We start from the raw sequence: 14,505 nt of genomic DNA on the forward strand, positions 1-14,505 counted from the left end.
ATAGGTGACACTTCAATGAGTTTTCATGTGACAGGACTCCTTTCAACTGTAACAAAGATTCATTTTTCTGCCTGCAAAACATCCACTGCAACCCTCAGGCTCGGGGTCACGACCTCTGTCACCTCCTCTCTATAAGTTCTCAATGCGGCATTCAACTCTGCACATTACAACCGTTGCCAACTCTGATCTGCGAAGCACGCTCTTCTTCTTCCTCCTCTCTATATTCCTTTGTGTCCTGCTTTTTTCTGAACTGAACAGGCCGTAAGGACAGCACATAGTGACAAAAGCCACACGGATTTCTCACACAGCAATTTGCAGTGACACGTTTGTCTTTAGACGTGATAATTGAGAACTTCACAGAACTTTCTCAACAGTTGTGGCTAATCTGACAAGTCTAAGCACTTTCGCATTGAGATTCTGTCAGGGTAAACCCCTCAGACTCTCTAATAATCTCTCCTCATCAGCAGATGCACTTAAAGTTTGCCTCTGATAAGGCTGTCGCAAAAGTGATCAATACTTCCCAAATCAATCTGATCGATATTCATGGAGATTAGTGAAGCAGTGCGGGAGAGAGGATTCTGAAGTGCTCTCTTGCATTTCTAATGACAGGCACACTTGAACAAACTTCAATGACACAAGCATTCATTTGAATTTCACATTAACTTTTAAGCATTTGTGTTTCATCCCAGAACATCACTGGAGGTGGTTTCCTGCGGTGAGTAACAACTTTTTAGATTCAGTTAATCCTTTAAATAAAAAAGAAAAGAAAATTAATACACCCTGCCACCTTCGCTCTATTTTACAGCGCATTCATGCTAGACATGCATTTAAAACCTTCCACCAACTTCATGACCGAAGCAAATCCAATAATGATGGTTCAGTAAACTATTACAGGTAATCTTTTGTTGCCTCTCACCCGTAGATCAAATTGTGATTAACAACAGAACCTGCAGCTGAATTACTCATTCGCTCCCCGGTAGAGCTGCTTCTGCTGTCGCCGGTACAGGTCTGCCGGCAGAAATGATGTGTATCATTACCTACGATGTCTGTGGTGGAGCTCCCGAAATTCTATCATCCACACTTTAGGTGTCTGTTACAGTTAGAAAGCATCTCTGAGCTAAGATCATTTTTTTTCCCCCTGTAACTCCACTATGCTTTTTTAATAAGCCAGCACATAGTTACAAAGTACGGTTATCCCTTAGCCTGGGGGCACACATTTTTATTCCAATTAATACTTTTACACAAAAAGGGGATCGAGCTTTCGGGGGAACTAATTTAATACCAGGTGTGTCCAAAAAAAAAAAGGGCAGTATGAATTCAAAATGAACACTGCTGTGTAAATAAATAAATTATTCTTTGAGCCCAGTTGAGCTCATTGAATCCATCTTCTTCGGGAGGGGAGATATAATTTGTGAGGACAAACTATTAAGAAAAAAAAAAGGCGGGAGAGTAAGTCCATATCTCTCCAGACTCTCGGGATCTTTAGAGATACGGATGTACAGTATATCTTGAATGGTGGAAGCATATCTTGAAGTAGAAGCAAAGCTTAGAAGTACTGATAAGTAGAGTCCTTGGGTGTTTATAGCAAAAAAAAAAAAAAAAAAAGTTATAGAAGATTTGGGGGCATAAGCCTGATGATATGGGGTCTGTTGGTTAATTCTACTTACATGGCATCTTGTACAATCAAATATTTTGTTTGTAGTTTGTTTTGATATTTCAAAGAAGGAGTAGACATAAAATAACATCCTCTCCTGCAATCACTCCCCTTCCAAAGTACAGGGAACCGGTGACAGGTGGAGTCCATTCCTTGATACACAGCGTCTCCCGTTGTCATCAGTGAGAATGAGACCCTGTTCAGCTCCATATACACAACTACTCACTGCCCTCTACTGCTCGAAATCCGGAACTGCAATTGTTAAAAAAAATAAATTAAAAAAAAGGCCTATATTTAGAATCAGACTGGGTTATTACAAGCAGCTTGGCACAGAGGATCACGTTTGTTGCTGTGCAAGCAAATGGAATAAAGATCATCCCCGGCGCAAAAAAAAAAAAGAGCTCCAGTTAAACCGAGCGTGGTCATTTGTTATAATCTATGAGGCCGAGCTGATCCTCCACACTCACCTTCGATGTAATACATCCAGCGCTCACGGATTTGGACAGTCGATGAGGATAGCACATAAAAGTAAATGATATAACAAAGATAACAGAAATCCGGAGGAAAAAAAAACACACACACACACACATTAATGACTAAAAATAATAACTAATGTGAAACCTATAAAAAAGGAAAACATACTCAAAACACTTAACAGCTCAAAAACACTTAACATTATTTTATCAGCTTAATACTTCATGACTTATGCTTATTTTATGAGGACTGCTTATGAACATGATAAGAGTTTAATGATAATACTTGTAGTACTTTTTACAACACACATACCCCCCCCAAATCACAAATAAATCAATAATCTGGATATCTGTCACTGGAGCTTAACAGTTTGTTCACTGTGGGATCTCATTAACATAACTACGTAGGATAACATACTGTCCATTTATGGGAAACAAAGGAATAAACACTCAGCACTTTATTAGGAACACCATACCAACTCTGGGTAGGGCCTCCCTTTTTTTTCTTGAAAACAGCCTCGGTTCTTCATGGCCTGGATTCCACAAGACATTGACATCCAGGCTGACATAATTGTATCACATCATTTCTGCAGATTTGTCAGCTGCACATTCGTGCTGCCGATCTCCCGTTCCACCACATCCCAAAGATGTTCTGTTGGATTCAGATCTGGTGACTGGGGAGGCCACTGAAGTCCACTGAACCCGCTGTCATGTTCGTGAAACCAGTTTAGGACGACTTTTGCTTTGTGACATGGAGCATTATCCTGCTGGAAGTGGCCATTAGAAAATGGGTAAATTCTGGCCATAAAGGGATGCGCATGGGCGGCAACTATTCTCTGACAGGCTGTGGCCTTCAAAAGATGACTGATGGGCTGGACTGTCGACACAAGGCAGGTTGGGGTCTATGGATTCATGCTGTTGTCTCCAAGTTCTGACCCTACCTCCTGCGTGCCTCAGCGGAAATCAAGATTCATCAGACCAGGCTACGTTTTTTTATTTTCAGTCTTCAACGGTCTAGTTTTGATCAGGCTGCGCCCACCGCAGCCTCGGGTTTCTGTTCTTGGCTGACAGGAGCGGAAGCCGGCGCGGTCTTGCTGCTGTTGTAGCTCGTCCGCCTCAAGGCAGGACATGTTGTGCACTCTGAGATTCTTCTCCACTCACCGCAGTTGTAAGGAGTGGTTATCTAACTTACTCTGGCCTCTCTGTCGGCTCCTACCAGTCTGGCCATCCTCCTCTGACCTCTCTCATCAACACAGAACTCCTGCTCACCTGGCGTTTTTTTTTTTTTGTCTTTCACACCATTCTGAGGAAGCTCTGGAGAAGGTCGTGGGTAAAAATCCCAGGAGATCAGCAGTTTTCAGGAATACTCACATAAGCCCATCTGGCACCCACCATTCTTTTAACCTCTGTGAACATTACATTTGCATGATTGTATGCACTGCACAGCTGCCACATGATTGGCTGATTGGATAATTGCATGAATAAGCAGGTGTAAAGCTGATGGTAATTAAGGGCTTGGTGACTGTATATATGTCCATGCTTTAGATTGTATAAGCATAGGATAAGCTCCTCACTATCTTCATATCAGAGTCCATACTGTCCATTCTGTCTTACAGCAATGAAGCTCAGCAGTTTCATGCAATCACACTCTGTAAACAGCGATCAAGGACGTCTTTTACGATCTCTAAATGGGAGTCAGGGTCCGGCAACCTTTTACGGAAGCTACGACTCCCGCTTACATTTCCGCACACATGAGGAAGGAGATGTTGCACGTCGGCAAAGCCAGGCTGCGTGCACCAGCAGCGTCACCGGGTGTCAGTTTGAAAAATTAGAGTACAATTTTCTTGGCAGCGAGGAGTACAAAGCCATGTTGAGATAAACTGCTCATTTTAGTCCTTGTTCTGGTGAGGAAAATGATCTGTAAACAAGCAGACAAAAAGGACTGATGGCAGAAAAAACGGGTATTCTGCAGTGTGGTGGTGTTCTGGCGCTTGCTTGTGTTGCGGTGATTGCAGGGTTGATGAGGTCCTGCTTTGAAACCCGGCGCCATCATTGAAACACATCACACTCTGTCTCTTACCTTGATTGACATGAGACTCCTGAAAATTTTAAATCCTGAGAGAAACGTGTTCCGGCAGTACGAGCGCTGATTGGCTATCTAGGGGGAGACGGCCTGTGGACACGGGAAGACAGGTAGATAGTAGGTTAATTAAAAACGATTGGTCCGGCGTTACCTCTCGTTATGAATTAATGCCACGTCAAAGTGGATCTCAGACAAACAGACTGCCTCAAGCCAAGCATAGTAAAGGAAATTGACACTGAGCGGAAATGCGTTTGACGTCTTTGACTGTTCAGCATTGGCTTTAATTGTGCTCTGCCGCTGTGGCAACATGTGGAATTATTTTTGTCAGATTGTGGGGATAATAGATGAGAATTTATTTCACTGTGAGCCATTTAAAAACGTAAAGGCTTATTATTCTGGCAACCTTTAGGTTTATCTGTCTGACAGTAAAAGATAATTGAACTCGTAAGTCAGCAGGTATGGCTGCAATGTGTATAGTCTCACAGGTGTCTCAAAAAAAAATCTTTTTTTCTTTCTTGAAAAGAGCAGCCATAACTTACAGTTAGTCTGGAGCTGAAGGAATACCTGCCAGGATGCATGCAAGTTCTTAAATTTTCTTCAATCTCCAAAGCAACAATCGTGCAAAATGTGAAGCAGTCTGACGTCTCAATGAGCTAAATGCTCGGTCCTGTTTCGGATGAGACGTCTGTTGTCTGCCCGCTCAAAAATTTCACCTCTGGGTTTACAGCCCCTCTATGTCCGCCATCACTTGGTTTTAAGAAGAGGAAAAAGAGAAAAAAGGGATAAAAGTGGAGCAAATCAGATTGGAAGAGATAGACAGACAGAAGGAACACATTCATAACTTAATTTGAACCAATACATAAACTATTTCAACAGTCAGAAGACACGTATAATTGGATTTAATACAGCCTGATTTGGCTGCTTATCTTCTTCCTTTATAGCCAGGAATGTTGCCTCAAACAAAGGCAGTCTGACTTTAGGCTGTTAGATAAACCTGGGGCACTGACACAACCTGGTGCGTGAATAAAATCCATTTTTTAAAAATGACAAGTATTTCATTAGAACATGAAGTTTATTTTCAACCTTGCCTTTCATTTATACAATTTTTTCATTTTTTCTGGTAACATCAAATTTTTTGGAGGTTTCACTTTTAAAAATGCTCATTGTCTGTACAAGATGAGCTATAATTAACTTTTGAAGCAGATAAGTGTTACAGCTTTTTATTGCATGTGCATCTATTCTCTTCTTCTCAATATTTTCTGCATTTTTGCGTGGGAATTACAATACGCAGCAACTCAGAAATTACACAATATTCTTTACAAGGCTGGTTCCTACTGATGTACGAAAATGAAATTGACAGAAAATATAATTAAACTGTTAAATTAATAATTAAATGTGAAAAAAAAATCAGGGCATGACACTGACTTTTTTTTAGTAAAAAAATTTCTCACGGTTTTGGTCTCACTGTGGGGGAGTTTGGAGTCCGACCCCAGTAATCCTGGCTATGACCGTGTGTACCGTGTCCAAGCATGCAGCACCTACCGTGCGCCTGTCCGTCCTGGAAGCCTTTTTCCTCATCCAAAGGTCTAAGGAAAGGGCATCATATGTTATACGGACTGCAGAGCCCCCTTGTGAATTCTCTTGTGAGTTGACTTGTTAATTTGGGCTGTAATAAAGTCCATTTGACTTCAGGCAGAGGTAGGGGCTCGCGATACAGACAGAAGATGGATATGGGGGACTTGATTCTCCTCTTGAACTCACTTTAGTACAGGGCAGCATGCATCATCAATCAGAGCAGTGTTCCCGGTCGCCACCACCAGTGAAGCCGACCAGGAAGGCCTAGTCTGCCAGCAGCTGTCACCGCTAGTGCTCATGTATCATGGTGTGCACTCTATTGCCATCCACTTTACGAGAGAGTATCCTCCGTTTGTCATAAATGCATACCGTATTTGTTGTACTGGGAAAGAAAAGAGATGTATATACTATCAACTATTCGCTGGGGGAGAGGAACAGAAACAGTATGTGGCCTACTGCTACATCAGTGGAAGATGAAGAACAGCGTAATGAATGGGGGATGACGAAAGCCCCACACAGAGGGAGAGTAATTGCCTTCATACATGATAGTCATGCTTTACAGGCATATGCAGCACATGCTGTGTTCAAGAAAAAAGGGCTTATTTGTATAATTTGTGTCAAGTTAGGCACCAAATGAATTTATTCCAGAGGCAATTTAACTGTGCACAAAACGACCATGGATGGCATTATGGATACTAAACAAATAAATAAATAAAATAATGCAGAAGAGAATATTCATATACATACATCGCATTTGTATGTCCCTCTATAGGCTCCTTTTTGGATATTTGGGGATTTTCTTGATGTGGTAGATTAAATTCCTGCTCTGGGCTCAAAAATAGCCAACTTTTCTCCAAAAAGACAAAACATGATTATTAATTACCAAAAACTTGAAATATTGACTAAATAATTAGAATTTTCCCACGATGCAGTCACTTTCCTTCGGTCTTGTTTTCTTTTGTCCGTGTGAAAGCCAAACTCTAAATTCCCCAAGTTAATCACGATAATGGATTTGACAATCCGACACAGTTTCGTTAAGACCTCACAACGGGTGAATCGCTTTTCTTCTTATTTAGCTTGGTCCTCTGTGGGTGCCGTAGTCGAGTATAAAGCCTCTTTGACCCGGAAGTCCCGCCCCTTTCCATCCCCTCTCTGGCAGACTGAGTGAGTCTCACATCCTCACACAAATAAACTCACAATTTCTATCATCATCCATCCTCTTTAATGCTTATACTTGTATCCCCCTGTCTACTAAATTGTAATTATTGTCTTCAGCAGCTAGATAACGAGATAAAAATTTAATTTCCAAACCTTTTCTACCCAGTGTTGTAACCGATAAACTGACACCATCTTTCTCTGCTCTTCCGCAGCGCTCAGTCCGCTTACACGGCAGCATGGTAAGGATTTCTTCGCTTGTAAATACTTAAATTGCTAACTCCACAAGGTCGTTAGTGTTGTATCTTGTGAGCGTGGGCATATCGTTATGTGTAAAGTTGCGTTTTGCAGTGATACCGCGAGCGGCTGATGGGCTTAAAAGTGACTAGCATTGGTGAATTAGCATTAGCATGATGTCTCCAATGAGCTCGCCTGGGCCACCCGGCCTCAGTGTGTCTCTGTGGACTTGTCCAACGATCCGTAGTAGTATTCATTTACTCAAATTATGGGGCGCTGGAGATAAACGACTCCCAGACTAAAAGTTAAGGCTATTTTAAGGTTTAACCGTTTTGAATTGATGCAAACTTACCCGACTTAAGTCTCCACAAGTAACCAAGGGTAAAGGTGTATTTGCCGCCAGCAAGACGTCCAAACATCCCAGGCTGATGTGCCGGTGATGCATTCACAGTCTTGCAAGAACAATGATGGACCAAGTGCTGCGTTTCGACTTCTTCCAGAGACGCCAGTTCCACCGGTCCACTTACATCACGTCGCTGGACAGTCTCAGTCTGTATTGAGTTGCAGTGCTCTGTCTGAATGATTGTGTCTTTGTTTTTTTTTTACTTGTAGCCTCGCAAGATAGAAGAAATCAAAGATTTCCTTCTGACAGCCAGGAGGAAGGATGCCAAGTGTAAGTTAAACGCTTACTGTCTCACCTTCCTGTACTGGTTGATGTAAATAATAGTGATACATGTCTGTTAACTGCAAGTATGAGCATATTTAAAAGACAGATGACAACTTACATGTGATATTTGCCACTGCAAGAAATTCAAACGGGTGCATGTAAACATTCTATGGTTTATAATTTAACATATTTTCTAGAGAAAACCATGTAATCTTGTATAGGAATGCAACTAACGATTATACTCCTTACCACTTAATCTATTGACAATTTCCTGGATTAATCATTTAGTCTGCAAAGTATTTTAAAAACTTGATTTCTCTGACTGACGGTCCAAAACCCAAACAAAGACAGAGAAAAGCAGCAAAATTCTCTCATTTGAGAAGCTGAAACCTGAGAATATTTGGCATTTTGTGAAATAACTGAAATGATATATCGATTTATCAAAATAGTTGCAGATTTTTTTTCCTGTTGATCGTCTAACCAATTAATCGACTAGTCTTTGCAGCTCTAATGTGGTGTGTCTTTAAAGCGAAAGTTGAGAAAAGTTAATTGGTGCACTTCCCATTCATTGTAGTGAAACCCAGAGTCTTTGAGTCACACACAGTTGGTCAGTTGAACATGCTAAAATGTGAAATTTGTCTACAGGAAGGCAATACAGTTCAAGATATATGAAATTTCAACAATAAATTAATAATGGATTAGCATTTTCTTTGGTTTACATGTAGTATTTCAAGGAAAATAGCTATTTTCTAGAACCATATTTCATAAGTGTATACAGGAAATGATGTAGGATATTCAGAAATTGTGATGCAAAATAAAACGTTATTGCAGTTTGTGTTGATGCACGTGTACAAATACTCATGCGTTGATCAGTGTCACTGTGAAGTTGCAATTGTGATTTTAATCTGAGTAAATGCTTGTTTTGGGTTAAATCTGAACACAGCCCTTGTTTGATTTCAGGGTCTAAGGACAGAGTGGTGTTTGCTGTACAGATTGCAGTGTGTGAATTTAAAATAATTGGCCTGCATCAATTATATTTGACTTTGTCTTCCTCCAGCCGTAAAGATCAAGAAGAACAAGGACAATGTTAAGTTCAAGGTGCGCTGCAGCAGGTACCTGTACACCCTGGTCATCACAGACAAGGAGAAGGCGGAGAAGCTCAAGCAGTCACTGCCCCCAGGTCAGTATGTATTAAGTTAGCTTGTGAAACTAACACATGACGACTGGGACATAGCAGTGTGGAAAAAGCAGTCTTGGTTCAAACATGGAAATCCCAGTTAGCAACATATAGAGGTGTTTATGCATTTAGAAACACTTTTGTCCACTTGACCTTTAACATAAAAAACTTAAATATCTCTATTATGAAGAATTTTGCATTTAGAGTCTTAATTAAAGGCAACCTGAGGAGTTTTGGTCCACCAGTGGCTTAGAGCAGGTTTCTCTGAGATGGTCCCGTCTTTAATCTTGTACAGGAACGTGTTAAAGGATGGAGATGCATGCCACAAGCACAGGGCTGACAATTACGGTGACTGCAGAGGATGGTTATAGTTGAACGTAGTAATTCCCTGTAAAAAGAAACAATGTGAAAAAGAAGTCAAACTTATGTCAACAAGGCAGGATTCAGAGCATTCATAAAAGGCATTGCAGATGGAAATTAATTTAACGTGTGTATTGGGCCTTAGGAACATACTCAGTGCATCTTGGTTAGAAACAAATGCATAAACTGTAGTTGTTTTCAATAAAAAGCTGACTTGATTTTTGTAGGGCTTTTAAGTTGGAAGCGGTGGATAATAGTTCCTCAAGAAAAATGGCTTGAACTGTGAACTTAAAGCAATGATGTAGACACTACTGTCAAGGCAGTTTTTTTTAATATCGTAAACCACTGAAGCTCAGGATGGAGCAACAGTCAGAATAGCGCAAAAACAACTTAAAATGTTGTAACATTCAGAATGCCATAATACTGCATTCATTGATTTGGGACAGTATTCAGAAATCCAAAATGATGAACAGGACTTACGGACATGCACTATATACTGAGGAGGGTAGGCAGCTGGTAAATGCTGTGAAGTCCATTGTGACTCACCTTGTAGCAGCGCTTACAGTCACTCTCGGCTAACATCAGTCTGTAGTTTGCCTACCAGTTGAGTATTATGATTATCTAGTAATTTAAAGGTCACCTGTGAACCACGATGCTTGTTGGAGGTAGGTTGTTGAACCGCTCTGAAGCAGTTTTCATTCCGTTACTTCGCCTGAGCTTGTGGCAAAGATGTTCCTCTGATTTTTAATTATCTGGCTGTTAACTTTATCAAAGTTTAAAAAAAAAAAAAAATTTTTTTTAAAGGGTGCAAAGCCGGATAATACATTAAACCTGTTTTTTTTTTTTTTTCCCCAGTTATGAAAAATGTTGTATAATGTGTGGGAGATAATGAAGTTCTTGTTCAGGGAAAAATGTACTCGTGGAAATAAAACATTCAGTGGCATCCATCTGCCTTGGAAAAACTCCAAGCTGACGCAATTGTAATTAGTTTTATTAGGTTGCATTATGTGCAGGATTGTGTGAATTCAGTTCGGTAATTTATTTGTAATTGGTTTAACCAAAAAAAGGTAATTGAATCTTACAACAGACCTTTATCTTTAAGTACAAGCCTCTGTGTTGGAAGACTATGGATAAATTGTATTACTGTCAACCTTCTTTAAAGGTCACTGAAATAATGAGGCCGGTCTGTTTCTGTTGGGTTTGTCAGATGTTCAATGATGGCACATGTCTAATAGTATTTGTAGTAATTATCCACTACAATACATTCATGTGCTTCTCAAGCATGTTTGTGTCCAGTAGTAGCTACTCAAAACATATTTCTTCAGTGCCAGTGAATATATATATATTATTTTTTTTTCTTCTAACCATTTGTCTCTCTTTACAGGTCTGGCTGTGAAGGAGCTGAAGTAAATCCGTGATGTACAGATAATTGTAATAAAAATTGGAAAACCAAGTATTTTTTTTGTCTGTGGTGTTTGTGTCCGCTGTATTGTCAAAACGCGATGGGTTAGAAAAACCGAATTGCGTCATGAATCTTTATCAGTGTCCTGGGCATAGTGTGTAGCCAGCTTGTTAAAAGAGGATCGGTCGTACATGGTGTTTTGACATCTTTCCACAAAATGTCAGATCTTCAGTCAGACTGAAAAGTAAGTAAAAAATAAAACTTAGATAGCTTTTCTGTGGGTGTTTAAATGCCCCGGACACACTGACACCTCGTATTTCGTACGTGGTGCAACTCACTGCTCATTCAAATCTGCACTTACATAAATGTCGCTACATATACAGTTAGGCACATAAGTATTTGGACAGTGGCAGGACTAATTTTCCCTCTGCACCACCGCGGTGGATTTGAAAGGGAGCCGTCAAGGTGCGACTCAAGTGTCGGCTCTCCAGCTTTGATTCAAGTGGTTTAACAAAGGCTTCGCATGAACCGTTTAGGAATCACAGCCGCTTCAGCACACAGTCCCTCATTGTCAGAGGTCGGTTTCATTTCAATCGTGCAGTAGACAAACTGACCACCCTCTCAACACCGTCCCTGGGGGTTGAGCGTTTATTGTTGAATTCGACGTCCCCTGCTGTAGGTTAGAGTTGTAATTGTCTCCGTCAACCACTAGGTGGCGGCACAGTAGCTAATTCCACAGAGAGACTGACGATAACGAGACTTTTAACGATGAAACATTACGTTAGGATGGAAACGACATTACTGCCCGGTAAACACGTGTATTAATTCAACGGTTTTGCCCCCCCCCCCAAGGCAGCAGGCTGAGCGATACTTTCCAAACTCCTCAGCGGGGCGTCCTTTTTGCGCGCTCCCGCGTCCCCCCCCCCCCCCGGTGTCCCGAGCCGTCTATCGGCGCGCGTTCCCGCTGGCGAACCGTGCCGTGCGCTCGGAGCAGCCGTCGGTAGGACAGTAGCCGCGGGTCCACTCAGACGCGGAGACATGCCCGCACTGTGACCGGATCTTCCTCGGTGAGAAACCCACCCCCCACCCCTCCCGTCCCCCCTGCGCTCGTTGGAGTTCACTTTGCGACACCGCCGCCGTCTCCGCGGGACTTCATGTGCCGCTTTGTCTCACGTGTGGCCGAGAGTGCGTTTCCATAAACGAGCATGCTTTCCCCACTGCCTTTGTTTGATATGAGACTGGATTAGGATCTGCGGCGGCGGACTAAACTGTCCGCTCTAATACCGAGAGGCTAATTTACGCTGCGGCCCCAACTTTTTTTTTTTTTTTTCTTCCCGGGGCAGGGATGTCTCCGGATCGGGTGGATTACATTGCGCCCTGGTGGACTTACTGGCTTCACAATTACCCTCATATCAACCTGAGGTTTCAGCCCATTGACCACCGCTTCCAGCCCGAGGAGGAGAACTACCAGCAGGTTAGTAGAGGGAGATGGGACATGGGGGGGGGGCTTTATCAGGAGCCCGGTTATCAAGCACATAGGCTGAGTAAACCGGGGACACAATATGCCAAAAAGGGCTGTGCAATATGTGTTACTCCATAGTGAATTTAATGGCATCACAACGGTCTATGATTTTGTATTATTCCTTTAATTAATTGTGACCTCTGCACTAACTAAAATCGGATGTCCCTACACTTAACGTTGCCCTCTGGTTCGTCTTACATTTTGCATAATTGATGCCTACAACGGTCCATAATGTCTCTCCGAATGTGCCCCGGTCTGCTCAAGTGGCAGCCACTTCGAAGAGACTGCCACATCTGTTCGGAGCTGCATCCAGTGCCATGGATCAGTGAACCCGGTCAAAAATGGGCTCCTGGTGCCGCCTGGTTTCGGTGTCGTGATTTTTAGTGGTCGTTTCCAAATGCAGTTATTGCTCCTCTTTGCAAAAATGGTTATGCCCCATTGAATCATATGCCTCGTGTCAAGGAATATTAGAGAGATGTCGTTTTTGGTTTGCCCTGCCTTGCTGTTTGCCAGTGGAGGCAGAGCACGCACATCTTGTAAAAATGCCGCCTTCAACTGGGCTGGGTAGCACTTTTCCTTTCTTTTTCAAGTGGGGCAAATAAGTTTTCTTGGGAGAGGCAGAGTGCCGGTCGGGAAAGCACGCTCGTGGGCGAATGTCGGCACAGATGTGTTCCAGCCCACGGGAGTCGAAGCGGTTCCCATCTAACCTCCAGGGGCGGCGGCAGGACTGTTTCACGCAGCTTCAAAGTGGGCCGGGATCAGCTGCTGGATGAATAATGACCTGCTTGTGAACGCATGTCAGATACTATGAATGTTTCATTATTTTCGCTGTTTAATTTTTCAAGGTTACAGCTTAGCCCCTGTCAGTGCGTGTAGTGTACTTACTGTACATCTTAGTGAGAACAGATGAGCATCTTAGCAGGGTGGTCTCCACCGCGATGTCAGGGGAGCTTCAGGTGTCCAAGCGGGTCAGAGAAGTGCTGATACTGGATTTTTGGGGGCTGAGTCTGATTTTAGGGAGTAAAAAAATTCCGAAATATCGGCCAATATTCTTTGTGTGTGTGTGTGTGTGTGTGTGTGTGTGTGTGTGTGTGTGTGTGTGTGTGTGTGTGTGTGTGTGTATGAGCCAGCATGCACAATACCAGGACCCTGGAACTGAAAACAGCTAGATGAAATTCAGCCATCGCAAACTATATAAGCTATAAACTATATTTTCACCTCTGCTATTCCGGTGAAAAGGCCTGTAACTGACTTCTTGGCCCCTCAAGAAAACGGCGTGAACAAGTCATGAAGGCAGCTTTGACACATCATCACCTTTTAATTGGATACGCCAAACATGTTCGCAGGAGATTTACCTGTTTCCACATCCGGCAGATACAGAGCGAGATTAGCGTTCATCTGGCATCGCGTCCCTGGCCACCTGGCAAATGTGAGTCCACTAATTGCTTTCCCTTTTGGTTCATTTTTGGGTCTCCACCAACTCCTGCATGAAACGTCTGGCTCTCAGCCCGTACATGCTCCACTAATTGTCGGTGAGCCGGTTGTTAACTCTGTCTGTCCACTGTTTGATGTAAGGCAGGTACCGTACATTGGCTAAAGCGTGTCTACGTTTTTTAGACCCAAAAAAAAAAGAAATTGACTCCACATTTCTACAGAGAATTCGGGGGATTTCCCCAATCACTTCAATTTTTTTTGGCGCCATCGTCTATGGCGCAGCGGCGCCCTAAAGGCTTCCACGTTAGCTGTGATGCTACCCTTAACTTTTAGCTGCCGTCTCTTCGCCAGCGGTAGTCCTGACACCTTTCCGCTCCGCAAGACATCTGATGGCGGCACAGCTGGATTGCATTTGTGTTGAACTAGTATCAGTAAGAGACAGAGGGAGGCAAAGTGAGGGGAGATTTTTTTTTTTTTCTTCTCATGCTGCCAGTTTCCATTCTCAGTAGCATTGTGGAAGCAGACTCAGGGCCACGGGGTGTGAGGAGGGGAGGGCGGCGAGTCTCATTCGTCTCAGCAGGAGAGCAGCACTTCCTCCTGAGAACGCCGTCGTGCACAGGCCCTCAGACAGGGGCGGGGAACCCCCCCCCCCCGTCACTCCCACCATCGACCTCTCCTCTTCCCTGTGACTCTAGGTCCAGCGCCTTGTCTCTGACGCAGCCATGCTCCTGCCGTCTGTTGTCCCTCTTTGGCAGACACGCATCAA

At 42.9% G+C, this 14,505-nt stretch overlaps 2 protein-coding genes across 3 annotated transcripts in view; both read left to right on the forward strand.

The window, feature by feature from the left end:
- The first annotated feature begins 6,842 nt into the window (after positions 1-6,842).
- rpl38 (ribosomal protein L38) lies at positions 6,843-10,837 on the forward strand. The gene is made up of 5 exons (XM_040134386.1): positions 6,843-6,949; positions 7,156-7,182; positions 7,790-7,850; positions 8,902-9,024; positions 10,766-10,837. The coding sequence occupies exons 2-5, from the start codon at positions 7,180-7,182 to the stop codon at positions 10,789-10,791; spliced, it is 213 nt and encodes a 70-aa protein (XP_039990320.1). The 5' UTR covers positions 6,843-6,949; positions 7,156-7,179; the 3' UTR covers positions 10,792-10,837.
- Positions 10,838-12,061: 1,224 nt separating this feature from the next.
- Positions 12,062-14,505, forward strand: part of ttyh2 (tweety family member 2) — a 55,895-nt gene continuing 53,451 nt past the window's right edge. The window contains exon 1 of one of the 2 annotated variants that reach the window (XM_040136114.1): positions 12,062-12,257. In XM_040136114.1, coding sequence (XP_039992048.1) covers positions 12,129-12,257 — 129 coding nt within the window. In that variant the 5' untranslated portion in view covers positions 12,062-12,128. The remainder of the gene's footprint in view (positions 12,258-14,505) is intronic. The other variant, XM_040136113.1, reaches the window with a different exon arrangement.

Source organism: Xiphias gladius, chromosome 9 (genome assembly GCF_016859285.1).
Source record: "Xiphias gladius isolate SHS-SW01 ecotype Sanya breed wild chromosome 9, ASM1685928v1, whole genome shotgun sequence".
In the NCBI taxonomy this organism is placed as follows: Eukaryota; Metazoa; Chordata; class Actinopteri; order Istiophoriformes; family Xiphiidae; genus Xiphias; species Xiphias gladius.

Coding starts and splice junctions, on each gene's coding strand:
- rpl38 (XM_040134386.1), top strand. Junction 7,851..8,901: donor CAGGAGGAAGGATGCCAAGT/GTAAGTTAAACG, acceptor GTCTTCCTCCAG/CCGTAAAGATCAAGAAGAAC. Junction 9,025..10,765: donor CAAGCAGTCACTGCCCCCAG/GTCAGTATGTAT, acceptor CTCTCTTTACAG/GTCTGGCTGTGAAGGAGCTG.